The sequence below is a fragment of the Panthera uncia genome (assembly GCF_023721935.1).
Source record: "Panthera uncia isolate 11264 chromosome D3 unlocalized genomic scaffold, Puncia_PCG_1.0 HiC_scaffold_8, whole genome shotgun sequence".
NCBI classification, from domain to species: Eukaryota; Metazoa; Chordata; class Mammalia; order Carnivora; family Felidae; genus Panthera; species Panthera uncia.
Genome location: NW_026057586.1, coordinates 17,126,789 through 17,145,731, shown reverse-complemented (window position 1 = coordinate 17,145,731; position 18,943 = coordinate 17,126,789). Strand labels below are relative to the sequence as shown.

Genomic DNA, 18,943 nt, shown 5'->3' with positions numbered 1-18,943 from the left:
TGGCTAGCGCTTCCAGAATGAACTGTCTCACGAGATATGTTGTACTGAGTACTCCTTTTAAAAACATAATGTACATGTTGGGGCGCCTGGGTGACCCAGTCGGTTAAGCTTCCGACTTTGGCTCAGGTCATGATCTCGAGGTTCGTGAGTTCGAGTCCCACGTCGGGCCCTGTGCTGACAGTGCTGAGCCTGTGTGGGATTCCCTCTCTCTCTGCCCCCGCTCACTTGCATGCTCACGTGCGCTCTCTCTCTCCCTCTCTTAAAAAAATAAAATGAAAATATATGTACATGCTTACGTATACGTGGATGTGTGTATATGTGAGTTCACGTGTGTATACGTGTACCATGCGCATATACATCCATACTCCACAGCCTTTTTTATCCCTCTTCTCCACATAGTCGCATTTATACGCAGCTTTGTTAAACTAAGGCTTGGTTGGAGGGAATGAATTACTTTTGAAATGCTCAGGCTTTAGGTTTCCCACCCATGTTCCAGTCACCCTTGAAAGAATGAATGCATCAACTGTGCCACAGCTCTAGACCCTCCCGTTTGCCCACCATCGAGGGGGTTTCTCCACTCCCCCCCCCCCCCCCCCCGTGAGAAGGTGTGAAGAAACGAATGTGTGCCCGTGGTGACGAGGGTGGATGCAAATTGTCCCATTTCTCCTGCAGCTTAGTCATCCAGTGGAGGTTTGTGAACAGGGTCCAGAAGCAAATGAACGCCTTCTTGGAGGTAAGTCTTGGGCCGCCAATCCTCGCCTGAGAGAGGATGGCTCTCCTCCGTGGGGTGGCGCGGGGGCACTGTTTGCACACCGCAAGATGGCGAGGGAGTGGGGATGCGCGGCAGAAAGGTCAGGCCTGCGCGGCTCACCCCGTGGGCCACCCTTTCTTTTCACGGATGTTCTCCTGTTATGCTTCCGCCTGAATTCCTCACAGACTTCCACCCAGGCACACGTAAAACACCTCTGCTTAGGCTGGGTTTCTATCTTAACACCGAGCCGTCTTGGGCCAGCGTTCACCCTGTTAGAGGGTGAAGCAGACACTCCTCAGATCCAAATCCGTGATGTCAGCGGTGCTCCCGAGCCCCTAGCGGAGGGTGGGGGGGATTCATCGTTTTTTTAAAAAAAATGGTTCACTTGGACCAAAAGCGAAATTCCTTTTGAAGCCTTGATAACAGCTTTAGTAAAGAGAACACGAGACCACGCCTCAGGTGCACACCGAACCAGTGCGGAGTCCTTAGGCGATGCCCTCCTTGGCTTGCCCCAGCTCGGTCACCCACAGCAGCAAGTAGAGCCCTAGGCCACTCACAAAATTCAGGGACTTGCGGCATGAAAGGGTGAGTTAGACGTACAAGAGGACAGCGAGTTTCATGCTTTCTTTACGTCAGAGACCCGGGAGGCAGGTTCCTGGGCCTGCCCCAAGGGATCCCACTTCCAGGAACCAGGTGCTGCCCACAAGACCCAGCGGCAGGGAGCAGGCCGCTCTGGAGCCCTCCAGGGGTCGGTGCGAACGGGGAGCCAGAGCTGAGTCTCTGTGCTCCTCTCTCCTGTCCCGGATCACATCACCTCCTCTCGTATCGCCTCTCTGTGCCTTCCGTACCTTGTTGTGAAACACGTTCTCTCGCACATCTGTGGCTCGGGTGTTTCAGGACACATTGACTCATCGCTCTGTCATAGATGGCTTCCGGAATTCGCCTGCCTCCAGTAACCCGTATTTTCCAAGGGTTTCCGAGATTACTCAAATATCCGAACCCTCTAGGTCCTCCTGCTTTTCAAGACGTTTCTATTGTGACTGTGCCGTTCGTGTCGGAACTACAGTCACCGGATACTATCGCTGACACATAAGTCACCAGCGAAGAATATGTTTTTCCTGGCTGCTTTGTTTTTTCTGTGAAATTTGTCTCTTTCAAGGAAAAAGGTGTTGACGGTGATTTTTTTTCTTTCAGGGATTCACAGAGCTGCTTCCTATTGATTTGATTAAAATTTTCGATGAAAATGAGCTGGAGGTTTGTGTTTTAAACGTTTTCTGTAAAGTAGGTATTTTTAAAGTGGTCCTCACTACCTCACCAATGAGATGTTATTTCCTGGTCCGCAAGGTCTTAGGGAGTGAGCTTAGATGGATTGCACTATATGTCTCTCACGGGGTGTGCTTGTCGACCTTAGAGGAGAGAGTAGCAAAAGCAGTCCCTTGTCGGTTCCTCACCCGGGAGAGGGCAGTTCTGGGACACACGGGACAAGTAGAGGCCTGCTGAGCTGAGTTGGGTTCGTGGCCAGGTGCACAGGGTAAGGAGAATTGCTGTCGAGAGAGTCAAGGTTGAGACGGCCCGTTGGCTGGGCCTCCCGCCCACACAGGGGTAGCTGAACTGGGCCTTGGCCAGGACGCGAGCACCAGGGGCTGTGGAACAGTGTCTCTGTGGACGTGACGTGGTGCACATTGAGTAAGGGAGAACTTTGGGAGACACCAAGGCAGTAGCAGGAGGCCATTGGTACAGGATTGTTTCAGTTTCTTCGTGTTGACCTAGGTGAGAACTAACAATTTGAAAAGTACCAGGAATCTCTCACCCTTCGTTCTGCCCAGAGCAATAGAAGGAGGAAGACTGTGTCCACTGAGACGCTGTCCCCCGTCTGTCCATGCCACCACATCCAGCGAAACATTTCTCATAGACTAGCCTTCTGTTCTTTTATCTTGAAATAGAAACTTCAAGGCCGATGATGTTGAGTCATATGTAGTAATCCCCTCATTTAGTAGGTGGGGAAACTGAGGCAGGGAGCAATTCATGACCTCCCATGTTTACCCAACAAGGTTTGGGCACGGTCACGCCTAGGATCCATTCTCAGGCGTCTGGCTTAGCTCTCCTTCCGTTTTTCTTTGGTGCCTCTGCAGGAGCGTCGTGTGTTCCTGTGCCCAGGGATCCTTCCTGCTGGGGGGTCGGGTAGTAAGACGAGCCCTAAGCCCCGGTCACTACATTAGGACAGGTCCGCATGCCCACAGCTCTGGTCAGTAAGCCGACTGAGCGGGGCTCTGGCTGCCGTAAAGCACTAGTCCTCCTGTGGGTTGGGAGACATTTCAGATATGGAGACACATAACCTCTCGGAAGGGAAGACGGCTGGAGTAACGAGCAGCTGTAAACGGAGCCCGAGAAAATCTGAACACCCAGCTCAGATTAGAGGGGTGGGCAAGAGACAGACACGGAGTGGCATTTGCACCGTGAGTGGCTGTGGCCTGAACACACGTTAGAACTGGGTCCCCCTCCTTGCCTGCGCTGCCTCTTACCTGAGGTGGAGGAGAATGGTGTCCCCGTCACCTGTTTTTAAGAGCTCCTGGCATACCGTACTGCTTTACCCATGACAAAGTGTTGGTGTTGAGAAAAGGCCATTCCTCCGTGGGTGATTTCTTGGGCCTTCACATGCGCCCGTTCACATCTGGTCCTTCTCTCTCCTAGTTGCTGATGTGCGGCCTTGGCGACGTGGACGTGAACGACTGGAGACAACATTCTATCTATAAGAATGGCTATTGCCCAAACCACCCTGTCATTCAGTGGTTCTGGAAGGTAAGGCCGTGGCTGCTGGGGCGGTCCCTCTCCCCAGCCTGGCTTGGGCCTGAGGGCTCTGTGCTGCCTTCCCGTGGTCCTGCTTCTGCAACCCAAGACTCTGTTGGCACTTGGGCCACTGGGGGGAGAAAGCAGCCCTTCCTGCTGTGTTTCCATCACTCTGGTGAGCAGTTATCCTGCACACGGTCCATCCTTATCAAAGTACTTTGTCCTTCCTTGACCGCCTGACTGAAGCGGCTTTATGTGAGGAACCCACTGAGTACAATGAAGTCGGTAATTGGGTTCGAGAGTCAGAACTGGTCTACCAAAGTATAAATGAGAATGGGAAGCTTCTCGGGGCAAAGCATGCTTTGAGATTGTGCCAAGATGCCATTTTTGGTTAAAAAATCATTTTCCCCTTTCTTGGTTAATTCCAACAAATATTTTGATATTTTATATCCTTCAGTCAAGGATGCAAATGAAATTTGATGTACTATCTTAGGGCCAACGTTTGCTTTTTCTTTAGCTGAGGAGAGAAGCGAAATAGGAGTGAGTTAAGTCCAGGCAAGAGACCATAAACTGCCTTCTAAAGAACAGTTTCAAGGGGGGGAAAGCTTGTTTATTTACTTCCAGAAATAAGAAATCCCAAAACTTGTTTTAATTTCATGATCCCTGGGATCATGACCTGAGCCTAAACCAGACTCGTGACCTGAGTCAGACGCTCAACCAACTGAAGAGAGAGAAAAATTTAAAAGCAGGATCTTCAAAGCCCAGTCCGCCTGTCTACACAATTCTTGTCATAATTCAGATGCGTAGCATACCCGGGTTTTTCTAGAGGCCTGACCTGGCCTCTGCTGTCCTTTCTTTTTCTAAAATGTTACCTTTAGAGGATCTGTCTGGGTCTGAAATCTACCCTCCTAACCTGGCCTCCTGATGTTGGCGCTTCTCGAACACTGGGGGTGTATGATCGGCCCGCGGGGGGGCTGGCACGCCTCGCCCACGGAAGCGTGAGCTCCGTGCCACCAAAGAGTTTGCTTTGTATTTCATTTATTTTGACCTGTCGGCAGAAGAAGAAAGAGACGTCGCGATCTCTCGTTCTCTGAGATCACACAGGCGGTACTCTGGGGCCCATAAAAAACAGACTCTGTTTTCAGTCAGCGGTCTCGGTCTTACGCTGCAGTATTTATGACTGCGTCTGGCCTGTCTGGGTTACCGCAGCCCAGGCCGGGTGCCCCACGCAGTGTAACGACCTTCTGCCTCCGTTCCCAGGCCGTGCTGCTCATGGACGCGGAGAAGCGGATCCGGCTACTGCAGTTTGTCACGGGGACGTCGCGAGTACCCATGAATGGGTTCGCCGAACTTTATGGTGAGCGGGGCACCGATGGGTTCAGTTCTCCTCCTGTGACTTTGCAGCCAGGCTTCCGCGGCGGCCCCGCACGGCTCTGCCTCCCAGAATGTGTCACCCGTAGGTCCCGTCAAAGGACTCGTGGGGAGAGGGCTTTGGGTTTAGTACAGAAAAAAGTTGGTCTGTCTGTGTTTTTTTTTTTAAAGCTTATTTTGAGAGAGAGACTGAGCATGCAAGTGGGGGGGGGGGGGCAGAGAGAGAGAGAGAATGAGAATCCCAAGTAGGCTCCATGCCATCAGTGCAGGGCTCGATTCCATGACTGAGATCATGACCTGAGCCAAAAATCAAGTGTCAGACGCTCAACTGAGCCACCCAGGCGCCCCGTTTTTCTCTCTCTCTCGTTTCGTATCTTGGTGTATCTTGAAGGACTGCTTACCTCCAGGAGACAGAATCCCTTGGAGCTTACTATATAGATGTTAGGAAATCACTCTTTCTGCTCTGCTTTAAGGTTGGAGTTCACCACCCCCCCCCACCCCCCCCCCAATGCCTTAAGTGTAAGCTTTCCGGGCTCCGCTGAAAGGCTGCAGCCGGCTGCACTGGGGCTTGCTGTGAAACTTGGTGCCCCTCCATTCTGAAGGAGGTGCAGGGTCTGTGCGAGGCTGTGCAGGCCCCTGTATCTCCCGACAGCAGGGCTTCAGTGCTGCCCGGAGCCAGAACAGTGTTTCTGTCTCCTGCACGACGCTCGCCCACCTCCTTCCCTTTCCTTCAGGCCCCACCTCAGCTCTGCTCTCCCACCTTGAGCACGCTTAGCATTTATTTCTCTTTTTTCGCCTAGGTTCCAATGGTCCTCAGCTGTTTACAATAGAGCAATGGGGGAGTCCTGAAAAACTGCCCAGAGCTCACACGTGGTGAGTGACAAAAACACCCAGTTGTCCACACATCGTGTTTGAAACGCTCAGGTGGGGCTGATGCAGGGCTGGAGGTTACAGAGTGCCGTGTTGCCTGCCCACGGATAGCGGACAAAGTGTAGATTCTAGAATAATGGCTGGTAAAGCTCAAACCATGGTCTGAACGGACCCGGTGTGTTTGGCATATAAAGGGTTAACTGCTCCCCACGCTGGGGGGCGGGTTTCCTCCTCCAATCCCCACCCCCCTGGGGGTACCTCTGTCCCCAGGCCCCACCCCCCAAGCTGGTGGGCGTCGCTCCCAGACCCCATCCTTCCTCAGTACTCCAGAAGTACGGATCGCACCTTGCACCGTGTATTCACCGTACAAGGTCATGGCTGTTCTCAGACCCCATTGACAGACTGGGTTTTTACTGCAACCTGAAGATGGTTTTTATTCCCAGAACTTGGGCTAAAATTCCCTGGAGAAACACTATTTTAGAAGACCTCTCATGACCATCCGTACCTCGTAAGGCTCTGGAATTGAGCAACAGCACGACGGTGGCTGGTGGGCCGGAGAGGTCTGACAGAGGCCCGCGTCCCCCGGGGGTGGGAGCGAGGCAGCAGCCCTCAGCCTCCAGGATGCGGGGGCCGGGAGGAGGGGACCCCGCCATCTCCGAAGGCTCCCCTAAACCCTCGGCACAAGAATGACACTTAGCAGCTCTCAGGGCGCTCTTGCTAAGCCAGGCGCGACGTTCCCGGCGTCGGCTTCGCCCACAGACTTCCGTGTCTTGCTCTTAGGAAACGGGTGGAGGTGCCCCCTCTGGAAACGGTGAGCCGCACAGCCCTGCTCTCCTCACCAGCAGGGGGCCTTCCAGAGCCAGGGGCTGCAGCGCGCCCGGGAATGCTTATCGTGGGGAAACGCCCCCCTGCCCTCTACGTGCCCGCTAGGCGGCAATTCTCCTGAAAGCACGTTTGCGGAAAATTGGCCGAGGGAGGTCGTTCGATTCCCTTGCCTTTACTGGAGAGAAAGCCTCCCCGCTTATACCAGTCATGGGGCTCTGAATGCAGTGAACGTGGTCCTTGCCCATCCGACGCTCGGAAGCAGGCTGACTCCACCTAAAGCTGGTGGCTCTCCGAAGCGGTGATTGCCGTGATCCTCTGCCTTTATTCTCGAGGGAGAATGCATTGGTGGTTTGGAGCTTGGATTCCAAACAGTGTCCGAGCCCAGTGTAGTTTTCTGGGTTATGATAGCCTGCATCTGGAAGGCAGGCAGCATTGCGCTGAGCCCCGGGACCACTGGGGTTGATGCAGAACTCCCCAGCTCACGGGCTGGTAAAGCTAGGTGGGAGTAAGGGCTGAACTACCAGCACAGCCGTCTTGTATGGGCCAGGCACTGGTGAGTCTCGGTGGCGGCCTCACGGGACGCCGGCATCCCCATCAGCGGCCAGGACGCTTGCCCCAGGGTCACACAGCTCACAGACTCCCAGAGCACAGGATTGGAACTCAGCTCCGCCAGAATCGGGATCTGCACACTAACCACGGCATTAGATCTGCTGCCTTTATTGCTGCAGTTCGCTTTCTTTGGAGACTCTCTGAAGAGAACCAAATACTCGAGCGTCCGGCCTGTGTCCCTCCGTGACCCTGTGGACAGACGTCTTTACTGTTGACCTTTTCTTCCGTTTCCGAGTCCGTGTGCTTGGATCACATCTGAAACATGGTGCTGCCCAGAGACGATCTCCGAACTCAGTGGTTCCCGGCATCGGCTGCACATTGGAACCTCGTAGAAGTTTTCAGAAAATCTGATGCCGGGGTCCTGACCCCAGAGATTTGGACATAGTTGGTTTGGGGCGTAGCCTGAGCTGTGGGGTTTTCAGAACTCCCCGGGAGCCCCTGGCACACAGAGTGTAAAACCCCTGCCCTTCCCTAGGGAGGACGGAGGTCTGCCCACGGGAGGGAAGCAGCCTAGTGGGCTCTTAGCGGAGCCTCTTTGCTCCTGTGTGGGTCCCAGAAATCAAGTGACAGGCGTCGGCCTGCTGATGCTCAGACTCCCACCCGGTGAAGAAGAGGGCAGGCTGCAGGCAGCACCGGCTGGCAGGGGTGGGCCTGTTTCTCTGGGTGACTCTGCTCCCAGCCTGGCCCCCAGACTGCACTTGGCCGGCTGCCCACGGCAGCAGTGCCACCGTCCAGTTTAGCTATAGATAGGTCTGATTTCGTCCAGGTTTTGTGAAAATGTTAAATCGACCATTAAGCTTCAGAATAAAAACCCGATTTACCCGGAGAGCTCATAAACCTCTCAGATGAAATGACTGAAAGGGCTTCATTTCACTGTCCCATCAAAGATCACTGCTTGGATATTTATACTTTTCAAAGACTCACAGACCCACCCACTCTTTGGAGACTAAAAATGACCTCAGGCAGCCCACACGTCTTCCACATGAGGAAGCGGGTCCCACCGAGAATATGGAGGCCACTCAGCTGGCCAGTGGCAGGTCAGAGCCAGCCAGGCTCCTGGCTCATCAGACACTTACCAGGCACTTACTGTGTTCCAGGCATTGTCCTGAGCACGTTAGATGCGTTAACTCCTATGACCATCACGATAATTGGAAGCAACGGTCACACACAACAGAAAGATGGTCACAGATCCTCGAGAATGCATCACTAGGCCCCGTAGGGATCGCAGGCCCCGGACTGTGTAAGACCAACTGCGGGTCAGACTAAAGTCAGCTTCTGTGACAGGCTGGGGTTTGGGGTGGTTTTTTTTTCATTTTTCAAAAAATATGTATTTATTTTTGAGAGGGAGACAGAGTGTGAGCAGGGGAGGGGCAGCGAGAGAGGGAGGCACAGAATCCGAAAGAGCTTCAGTCTCCGAGCTGTCAGCACAGAGCCCGACACGGGGCCCAAACCCACGAACCGTGAGGTCATGACCTGAGCTGAAGTCAGACACTTAACCAACCGACGGATCCACCCGGGCGCCTCTGTGACAGGCTGTTTCTAAATGCAGTCTGCAAACGTGGAGCTCTGTGGTGACAGCTGGGAAGGTAACGTTTGAGACCATTATCAAACCGAAAACCCTTTTGGACTTAGTCTTCAGGATTCCTGGGTTTCTGAGAAGTCCAGTTTGAGAAGCCTCGTGTTGTCCTCTGCTGTAACTTTGGCGTTTAGCGACTTAAAAGTCTGAGTGCTCGGTGGGTCTTGTGAAACATGTTAAGGGTCTCTAAAGGGCCCACCGTGGATGTGTGTCCGCTTCTACTGGCTGCTGCTGTTAGTTTTTGAAACATAAGGACTCGTGCTGTTCATGTTTGGAATCATAGGTCAGTGCCAGGAGGGAGTTTTCAATGCTGGGGCGGCACAGCGGTCTGAGCCAGGTGTTGGAGCCAGCCTGGGGCACAGTCCTGGTTTTCCCACTTACTGCGTGACCTTGGGCAGGTTACCTAACCTCTCTGTGCCTCCGTTCCTCTTTTCTAGAATAGGGGTGATTGCTAGCATTCACTGAGGTAGTAGACCAAGAGTACTTAACAGTGGTGACTGCCGTGCTGCACATTCACTCACTCTTACTCCAGCCATCACCAGCCTTGGCAAGTGCATGTGGCCATTTTCATGACCGGTACGTGTCAGCAAGGCACCCCCATGGGTACCGATTCTAACGCCTTGTGCCCCATGCAGGCATTCAGTGAGAGGTGAGTGACAGAGAACTATGGTCGCCATCTTTGGGCACTTGCTTGGTGCGAGGAACACCTTACATGCCTTCTGGTTTGACCTTCCTGGCATCCTGGGAGCAGTTTCCCCGTTTCACAGAAAAAGCAGACGAGCGCATTCAGAGTAAGGTAACTCGCCCAAGGTCACATCGCAGAGCCAGTATCTGAACCTGTTCTCATAGACGGGTGTGCCTCATCGCCCACGGAGGCCACTGTTTGTCTGAAGGCTTCCCTGTCGCCAGGCTGAAGCCTCTAGATATTTGGAGGCTTGCTGTAAATGCGGCTTTCCACTCCAAATGTCGATGACTTGCTCGCCTTTGCTTTGAGCAGGCAGCTTAGCGTTGGAATTCGGGAGACGCCAGCCGCCTGGTTTCCTGGGAATGAGAGCTCGGGCCCCTTGACGTTTCCCCTCTGCTCCAGGACCTGAATCTAGAGAAACCATTACCCGCCTCAGAGGCCCGTGATGAAAACAACCTGAGTTACCACCGGGAAAAGCACTTAGCTTGGGAGCTAGCACAGAATAAGAATAAGCGAGAGCATTCGAAATAGACTCAGCCTTGGTTTTGGTTCATCCCTAACATGTCAGTTCTTTGTGTTCGAGGGTTTGGAACTTGGCACGGATGTCAGTGACCCCAGAAAATTCCTTACTCTCCCCCGTGGGTTCTGCAGCCTCTTTGGCGTGGACGATTTCATTGCTGGCCTTTTTTTTTTTAAGTTTATTTATTTCTGAGAGAAAGCGAGCACAAGCAGGGAGGTGGGGGGCAGAGAGGGAGGGAGACACAGAATCCGAAGCAGGCTCCAGGCTCCGAGCTGTCAGCACAGAGCACAACACGAGGCTCGAACCCACGAACTGTGAGATCATGACCTGAACCGAAGTCAGACACTTAACCGACAGGCGCCCCCATCGCTGGCATTTATTGTTGATAGAATGGTTGGTGAAGACCTCTGCACGCTCTTGCTCAGGTACCAGATGCCTCCTTAGGCAAACCTAGGAAATGCCGTTGTGACTGCAGGGCAAGAAGGATGCCTTTTTACCTGTTCTTTCTGTTACTCTTGCAGCTTTAATCGCCTTGACTTACCTCCGTATGAAACCTTCGAAGATTTACGAGAGAAACTTCTCATGGCCGTGGAAAACGCTCAAGGATTCGAGGGGGTGGATTAAGCTCCCCCGTCCTCGGGGTGGTTGTTCATCGAGCGAGTCCTGCTTGCACTTTTGCATTTGCCCAACACCTGACTTTGCAGAGACCGAGGCGGAAGAGCGGCCGCACATGGCGGCCTGGCTCCCGGGGCGGGGCCTCCACCCGCGACTTGCCCAGGTTCAGACGCGGGAGCCCGGTCCCAGGCCGCGTTCCTGCATTTTCCACCACGAATTATCAACTGGTTGATGTGTACACTAATAACATTTCAGGAGGACTTATTCTATTTATGTTGTGCCTCTGTAGGCAAAGCCCTTAATAAATATTTTACATACTTTATAATGACAATGAATGGGATTAATCACTCTACAGGTATAGTATTACAACTCATGTTTACTTTTTAAAATGATTTAGACCGATCTTCAGATTTTATTTCATTACAATTAAAGATGTCTCGTGTACTTGGAAAAGTGAGCATATTTTTTTTGTATTTGAATTTCATACCAGGTTTAATGTCAGTGACATTTTTATTTTTGAAGTACTTTGACCCCCCCCCCCCCCCCCCCTCCCTATGTTATTAGAATTGAAAGACTGTTGTTGTTTTTTTTTTTTTTTGGTCCAGATACCTACGGACAAGTACTTTGAGAGAATTTAAAATAGAACATTAGACATAATGCTACTTTTCTCCATACTCTGAGAGAATGGAAAACAAACTGGATATTACATTTTGTGTGTGTGTGCAAATTTAGCGTAATAGCTCCAGGCTGAGAGAATTGTAACATAGCATGACAAATTTGGTGTTGGCTTGAAGGAAGGAACCACACCGTTATTCCTTAGAAGTAATTCCGTGTGCTAGAACACATTGGAGGCAGGGTCGGACTGTCCTTTCTCATTAGAGAAATCACTTAACCCTCCGTGATGCTGTACAGCCATTCTTTCATTACCTTTTCCAAACTCTTTGCTGTTTGTCGTAGAGACATTTGAATGGGCCTCGACACTCGCTTGATTTGAAACTGTGGAAACCAGCTCTGTGTCGTGTCCCGTTTGTACGCGTTGGCTAGCGGTAGCTAAATAACCAGTTTCTGTCCAACTGCACCAGTTCTGAAGGCACTTTATGTCCTCCCTGGGGGTCGTATCTGGTTTTGTTGATGGGTGGTCGTTGTTTGTAAATCATAGGCATTAAATGTGATGATGATTTCTTCTCCCTGCACACATCTTTCTGGTGCAGTATCTGTCCATTGTGAATCTGGCTGCTGGTGTATAAAACCTGGATGTAAAGCTGAGCCTACACACCTGTCCTCACCAATTGTTTTGTGATTTCTACCCCGCTAGCAAGATTAATTTAATGCGCACTCCGCCTCACCGGGTTTTGTCACCTAGGACACGTTGCATGCTTCACTACTGTGTACCGCCTTGAGTTGTGTCTGTTCTGTGCTGGATTAAAAGTGAGCAGGAACTCTCTGACTTGGCCCCCGCGGTCGCGCTGCGAAGCTGGCGGGGCCCGGGGGGAGGGTTCCGCGCCGTCGGGATCCTTTGGCACTTGTGAGCCTTCGTTGCGGGATTCCGTGGTGTTTTGAGAGAAAGCCTGAGGCAGCGGGGCAGTTCAGCCCTGCTGTCCTTTTCACCTGTGTTGTTCTAAACCCCGTCGCGAGTGGGGGGACTCTAGAGATGTGATCCCTTGCCACTCGTAGATAAAGACAGAAAATTGTGGTTTCAGGGCCTCCCCGTTTGTTATGGAAGAAGGACCTTTTGGTGTAAGAAATTCATTGTTCCCCAGCTCCGGGTGGCTCGTGAGAAACCAGGAACGTTTGTGGTTATAAATGAACTAACTGCCTTATAGAGGTGCAGAGGTCGGAGGTGTCTGAGAGAAGAAGGATTTCTGCAGAGCTGAGGATTGGCTCCCCTTTCCTATTGATTTAAAAATACCCAACAGTGATCAGAGAGCTTAGATGTCGAGTAATCAGAAAAAATAACATTGCTTATTATTTTTATCTACTTGTGGGATTTTTTCCCCCCTACAGTCAATATAACCAGTGTCGCATGGCAAAAAACCCCCTTTGTGTAACCCCTCACTGTCCAGAGGGCTTTCTTTTTAGACTCATGCCAAAGCCAGTGCTTGGATGGATTCTGAGAGTGATCATGTCATTATAGGGGAGAAAGCCTACGATTCTAGTTGAAGAACTGGGATTCTGTCATTTTGCAAACTGTATACTCAAAAAATCAGAATATTTAGTAAATGCAAATTAGGCAAAGTGTTAAAAATGTGAAAGAAAAACCCATCCTAAGCTACTTCCTGTACCAGGAACAGATAAGAATTATCGAACTGGACCCCTTTGAATACTTGAATGACGTATTTGTGAATGACGGTTCAGTTCACCTGCCACTAAATATTGGGTTGCAGTAACGGCTGAATAGTGCTGGGTTTGGGGTTTGTTTTTGTTTTGTTTTGCTTTTAATCCACACACGAGGTTCCCTCGATCTCAGCAGTTCTTGAGGCTTCACTCTGTCTAAAACAGTCCTAGATCTTGTTTTCTCCAAGTCCTGACAACCACTGTCCCTTGCCTCCAGGACAGAGTCACAGGTGGTGGTTAAGAAAACGCACCGTTGGAACCCACAGGCCTGGCGGGGAGGGTGGGCCACCTCTTCCTGTTCCCCCTAGCAGTGGCCCTTCTCCCAAGTCCAAGGTCTCAGTCCCTCCCCCCCACCCCCACCCCCCGTTCTCTTAAAAATTCCCCGAGTCTGGCTTGTTTTAAGTTTCCGGAAGAAGGTACCATTATTATGGGTCATTTTGCCGCAAGGTTAAGAAGCTGGTTCCAGGGCAACTGCATGATGGACATGAGTTATCACAACTACAGGATTTCGATCCCCGTCCCTTGTTGGCCTGAAGGCGAATTTGGAAAGTCTGGATTGGCTTCCCATAGTGCGCTGCTTTTCCACCGCTGCCTCTGGAACGGGAGACAATGAGGCAGTTGTCTGTTTCAAAGTTGTATTCCGCTTTAACGCATTTTCCGTTATTGACTTTTCTATACTCTGTACCAGATCACAAGAATGTAAGATGCTTCTTTAATTTTTGTTTACAAGGCCCTTTGGTCGAACATGAGCTATTCCTGATGGTCAGATGACAGATGCTCCAAAGCGTCTGACATGGGTTATTCCTCCCACATAAGGATGCAGTGACAGATTCAGAGAAATGATTTTGCAAAATATTTGAACCACTTTCTACATCTCACATTGTTAAATAGACAGCGTGTACCATTGCTGTTTGATCTTGCCAGATCCAGATCGGCTCTCTTGAAAGCCACGTTCATGTGCAGCAAATTACTGATTGCCCCAACAGTTACTAATTGTTTAACACCCGACTCGAGCATTTTCCTAAGTCTTGTATCTCACCTCCGAACTTTCAAAATCTATAGACAGCGTGGGTTCGTCAATTCCCAAGCCCCTCCCCACTGTGCTAGGCACCCTCTTTCTTTTCTGCTGACTCCACGCCTGTGTCCTGACAGGGAGAGGTCACCGCTGTCCGGTGTCATTTCCTGCCTCGTCAGTAGGGGGTGCTGCTGTGCAGAGTAACTGTCTGGCCTGCTCCCTCCCTGGCCCCCAGGAGATCTGAGCACTACCTCTGTCTCATTCAGGCTTTGGGGTACATCCTGATAAGTCATGTCAAAACTGCCACTTTCAGGTCTGAGATGCGTTTTTAAAACTCCTGATAAACTCCACTTTGTACTTTAGATTTTAAAACTGGGAAGAAAATGTGATATACTTTGGACCACTTTTTTTAATTTATCTAAGCCTTAATGAATAGTGTATATACACTGGCATACACACATCCCCACCCTGGCGTGCTTTCAGTGTGTCAGAAACAATGCTGTAGCATTAGGACGTGAGCTTGTATACTGTTTTATTTCAGGAGAGGATCACTTTCTGTTTGTATGAAATTTTCCAGTAAAACTTCTCCCTAGACATCCGTCCTTTGTGAAAGGCGTTACACGCAAAGTAACGCATGTTTAAGGTGCGTGTCTTGTTTGTCGGTTTCACATTTCCGATGGGAATCTAACGACATTGGCGACAGACCTCTGTGTACTGCATCCCAACCTTGTGTCAGAGCATTGAAAGCCTTTCTGATGACCATAACCCTGTGTCTGCAGACATCCGTGTTCTTGTATAAGCCAGCTTGCCCTCTTACTCAGACTGATTTCACCTAGATTGTCACGGTTTCCTTCATGTTAACTTCGCGTGACTTTGTTTTCCCTTTACTACTACTTATGTGATATGTATATACATACGTACGTACGTATGCTGTCCAAATATATATGTATATATTTGTATAGCATTTTTACACCTTTCTTGAGCAATCTGGTTTCGAAAGGGAGTGAGAGCTTAGTCCTTCTACAGTTTTCTCCAAGCCGTGTCCTGAGATTTCTGACCCTCGGAGCCTGAGAGCACCCCAGGAAAATGATGCTAAAATGCTGTCATTCCCTAATTCAGGATTTATTACCAAATGAAACATGAAAACAACAGTGACTTTTAAGGTGAAAAGAGTTTCAAGCATTCCAAATGAATTCTCAATGTTTCGTAACTTTTTATTATAAACCCCACCTCCTAATACAAAGCCAAGTACTATTTGATACAGTGACTAAAAACCAAACTACTTGGAAATTTTTTAAAGACAACTTACGGATAACGCTCCTTTTCACAATCAGAATCGCTTTAAAATATGGTTGAATTTGATAAAGGAAAAGTTTTAAGTACAAATCCTTTTTGCTTTTCATTTTTCTTAAGAGATCTGAAGAGAAATTGTAGATTGTTTTCCTGACAGCAAAAGAGTAATGTGACAAAATGAAGTCGTTGTAAAGAAGTGATACAACTTGTCAAATATTTAATAAAGAATTATGGAAGCTGGAACGTTTTTCTACACCGAGTATTACGGGTTGTCTGATTTGATTTGAAGCTTCTTGGTGAACGCATTGTCTTAATTGTTTCAGGGGTTTTAAATGCCTGCAGATTTATAGGACGTTCTTTCCCTTAATATCCCTCAAAGCCCCACACCTTTAAAAAATCATTAAAGTCCGCCCAAAGCACAAAGCTTACGCTCCCTGGAATGCGCATCTGTTCTGAGCCATCTGTCCTCTTGTTATTAAATTTGAGAATTAGTGACTTTACACTTGCATAATTCATAGGAGTCCATCCCTAGCAGGGCATATTTTACCTCTGGGTTTTAAGCAACCAACTCTCAATTTAATGTGAGTTACTAAGACTCAGTAATGAAGCCCAGAGAGGTTCTCAGAAGAAAGATGCTATCAGATTCCAGATTTCCTGTCAATTCCCGGTGAAAACGGTAGCCTCCTCAAAAACGTTTCCTTTTTACTGTATTTTTTTCTAAACCTTTAGTGTTTGTCAGCATTAAAAATGTTTTCTTTCAAAATTAAAAAAAAAAAAAAAAAGCTTCCTTTTTAGAACAAAAGCCTCCTCTTGATGGCCCTCGCCTGTCCCCTCAGGGACTGCCAGGAGGTCACATCCAAGCAGGACATAATTTAGTCCTTTTTCAGTTTAGCAGCAGATGGCACCTTGCTGGGCAGGCCTGCCTCCTCCGGCCGGATGCACACAGGCGAGGGAGGGAGGTGCCGGTGGGGGGCACAGCTCCAGACTTGCGGATGTTCTTTCTTAGAGAAAAAGACAAGGGGTGGAATAAAGAAAGAAGTTCTCGTGTATCCGTTACACGGTTGCTCGGTTAATAAGCTCTTGACCTCCGCCAAAGCCCAGGAGCGATCTGAGCCCCTCGGTCACGGCAAAAGCCCCCAGTAGGAGCGTCGGTGCCCAGCGCCGGGGATCCGAGAGTTCTCATCCCCGAGGTTTGCCTCTGAAGGGGCCACGCCAATGGTCCCCGGATGTAAGAGCGCAAAAACCACCTGCAGATCCCTCACCTCGGAGAGAACACGAAGTGGTAGGTTCCCACAGAACTCAGGCGGCGGACCCTCAGCAGGTCTTTATGGGACTTGGACGGGAAAACATCTCGCTGGGGAGTTTACTGAAGACCCAGTCTCCTTGGTTAGTAGATTGCAGGACCCTGTCACGACCTGGGGGACGCCCACGGGTGGGGACTTCGTGAGAAGGAAGCTTCCCTTTGTGGCACTGTCCCAGGCCAGACCAGGAAAAAAGGTGAACTCTGCCAGCCCCACCCCTGCCCGCCCCTCTGCAGAGCCCCACGGGAGATGCGTCCACCTAAGTGACTTCTTGAAGTGTGAGCTGCCTGTTCTGACCTGACCCCACTCTCAGCCAGGTGCCCAGCAAACTTGCGGTTTTCACGCATGGATGAGGCCCCCATCGCCAGTTCTGCCGCCTGGGCACTTTGCTCCCTATTCGAACAGGGTACAGAGTGACAGAGACCGGGGTTTGGGGCCAGAGTGGCAGGAGAGGAGGGCACCGGTTTTCTCCCAAAGCTTTTCTGCTTTGCCTCAGTGTTTGAGGAGAGCCTCTGTTTCCCCCCTAAGGGCGCAGCTGGCTTGCAGACAAGTTCGCTTGGAAGGCGTGTGGGACACGGCACACAGCACGCCAAGACGGACGTGATGTGGAGATTTGGGGTTCAGAGCAAACGGTCGAAGAATTCTTGAGACCTCTTCGGTGCAAAAAGGTGGTTTTATTAGCACATGGGGACCCCTGGGCAGAAAGAGCTGCCCTGGGGTTGTGATGGGTGGCGGGTTTGTATACCTTCAAGTTGGGAGGGGGTTAGGGAGAGGGTAAGTCTCGGGAATTTTGGAAGCAAAGTTCCCAGGACCCTGAAGGGCCTGGGTCATCTGCTACTGTCTAGTAGAACCTTCATCATGATGTATATCAGGGGGCCATATGCTTGGAGTTGATCACTGACCTATATCTTAAGAGTGGGGGGTAGAGACCAAGGAATTTTTATATGGTAAGACTTAACAGGACCTGGAGGTGGGGATAATGTTAAGCTAAGACTGCCTTTTGCCTCTAGCAAAGAATTAATATCAAGGCAATTGAGTTCGTAGAGGAAGGTCATGGCCTGCCTCAAGAACACGTCCGTCCATGGGCTGTAAGCTGTAAGGCAATTCAATGTCTTCTTTTGCCTTTGTTTCCCACATCAGATAGATGAAGCACTGAAGAGAGCCTTGTGTGAGAGGCACATCCCTCTGATTAAAGGGGTGGTGTACTTTGGGGCAATTTCTAAGTATTATCCTGCCACAGACGTGGTACACAGAGTTCCCAGAATTCAGATATTAACCATTTTCAGTCCTGCTTGGCCTTGGGGAGACTGAATAACAATACAAGCCAAAGGTAGAAGCTATGAATCGTCTAGATTTAGCTCTGGATTAGAGAAGCTTTAAGAGCGGACAAATACCGGGGTGCCTAGATGTCTCCGTCATTTTGAGCGTCCGGCTCTCGATACAGCCCAGGTCATGGGCTCACGGTTCATGGGATCGAGCCCCACATCGGAGTCCTTGCTGAGCGTGGAGCCTGCTTGGGATTCTCTCTCTCCCTCTCTGCCCCTCTCCCACTCGTGCTTTTTCTATCTCAAAATAAATGCATTTTTACCAAAATGAACAAAAATCTGCCTCTTATCAGAGCGTGGCAATGCCATTTTCCTTAGTACTAAGGACCGTCAGCCTTGAGTCCCAAAGCACAACTTTTTTTCCCCTCCCACATTTTGTTACGAAAACATTCAGAAAAGTTGAAAGAGTTTTCTAGTGAACAACGGTACCCCCACCCCATAGTTCTGCCGCTGCATTTCACTCTTTGCCTTACCCTAGTCCTCTCTACCGATCCTTTAATTCATGGTGATTATTGGAGCCCTGCAAAGTAAATTGCAGGGACCGTTGTCTCCCCCCCCCCCAATTCCTTCAGCATGCCTGTCATTAACTAGATTTATCATTTGCATTTTTTTTCCTTTGGAGGCGTTAAATGACAATTCAACGGAGTAAATTTGGAGAGGTAATTGGCCTTACTAAACGACTCGTGAATCAGGCAGCATCCAATCTAACAAAGAGAGCTCCAAGGAGCGGTACAAAATGGAAGGGTTTTAAAGGGGGGGGGGGGGTAGGACATTATTAGCAAAGAATGCATTGTCTCAGATAAGTCACCCTCCTAAGGGGAACAGAAGGGGTCTCCGTGAATTACCCCCTAGTGCTGACCCAGGAAGTTCCAGGTTAGCTGGTTAAAGGTCACGTTCCTGGGAGTGCGGGGAGGGGATGAGACTGCACCTAAATCAGGTATTAAGTCTTGGCACAAGTGACTCCATTTTGGATATGCTGTCCCCTTTCTAACAGAGGTAAAATTCGCATACGATGAAATTAATCTTATGTGTACATTCACTGGGTTTAGACAAAGGCGTGCACCCA

At 50.1% G+C, this 18,943-nt stretch overlaps 1 protein-coding gene across 6 annotated transcripts in view; it reads left to right on the top strand.

The window, feature by feature from the left end:
- The window catches only part of NEDD4L (NEDD4 like E3 ubiquitin protein ligase), a 341,033-nt gene extending 325,539 nt beyond the window's left edge, over window positions 1-15,494 (top strand). For all 6 annotated transcript variants that reach the window (XM_049620273.1, XM_049620272.1, XM_049620271.1 and 3 more), the window contains 6 exons: window positions 673-733; window positions 1,946-2,005; window positions 3,443-3,550; window positions 4,799-4,895; window positions 5,710-5,782; window positions 10,516-15,494. In XM_049620273.1, the coding sequence (XP_049476230.1) occupies window positions 673-733; window positions 1,946-2,005; window positions 3,443-3,550; window positions 4,799-4,895; window positions 5,710-5,782; window positions 10,516-10,618 (502 nt within the window). In that variant the 3' untranslated portion in view covers window positions 10,619-15,494. The remainder of the gene's footprint in view (window positions 1-672; window positions 734-1,945; window positions 2,006-3,442; window positions 3,551-4,798; window positions 4,896-5,709; window positions 5,783-10,515) is intronic.
- The last annotated feature ends 3,449 nt before the right edge of the window (window positions 15,495-18,943 follow it).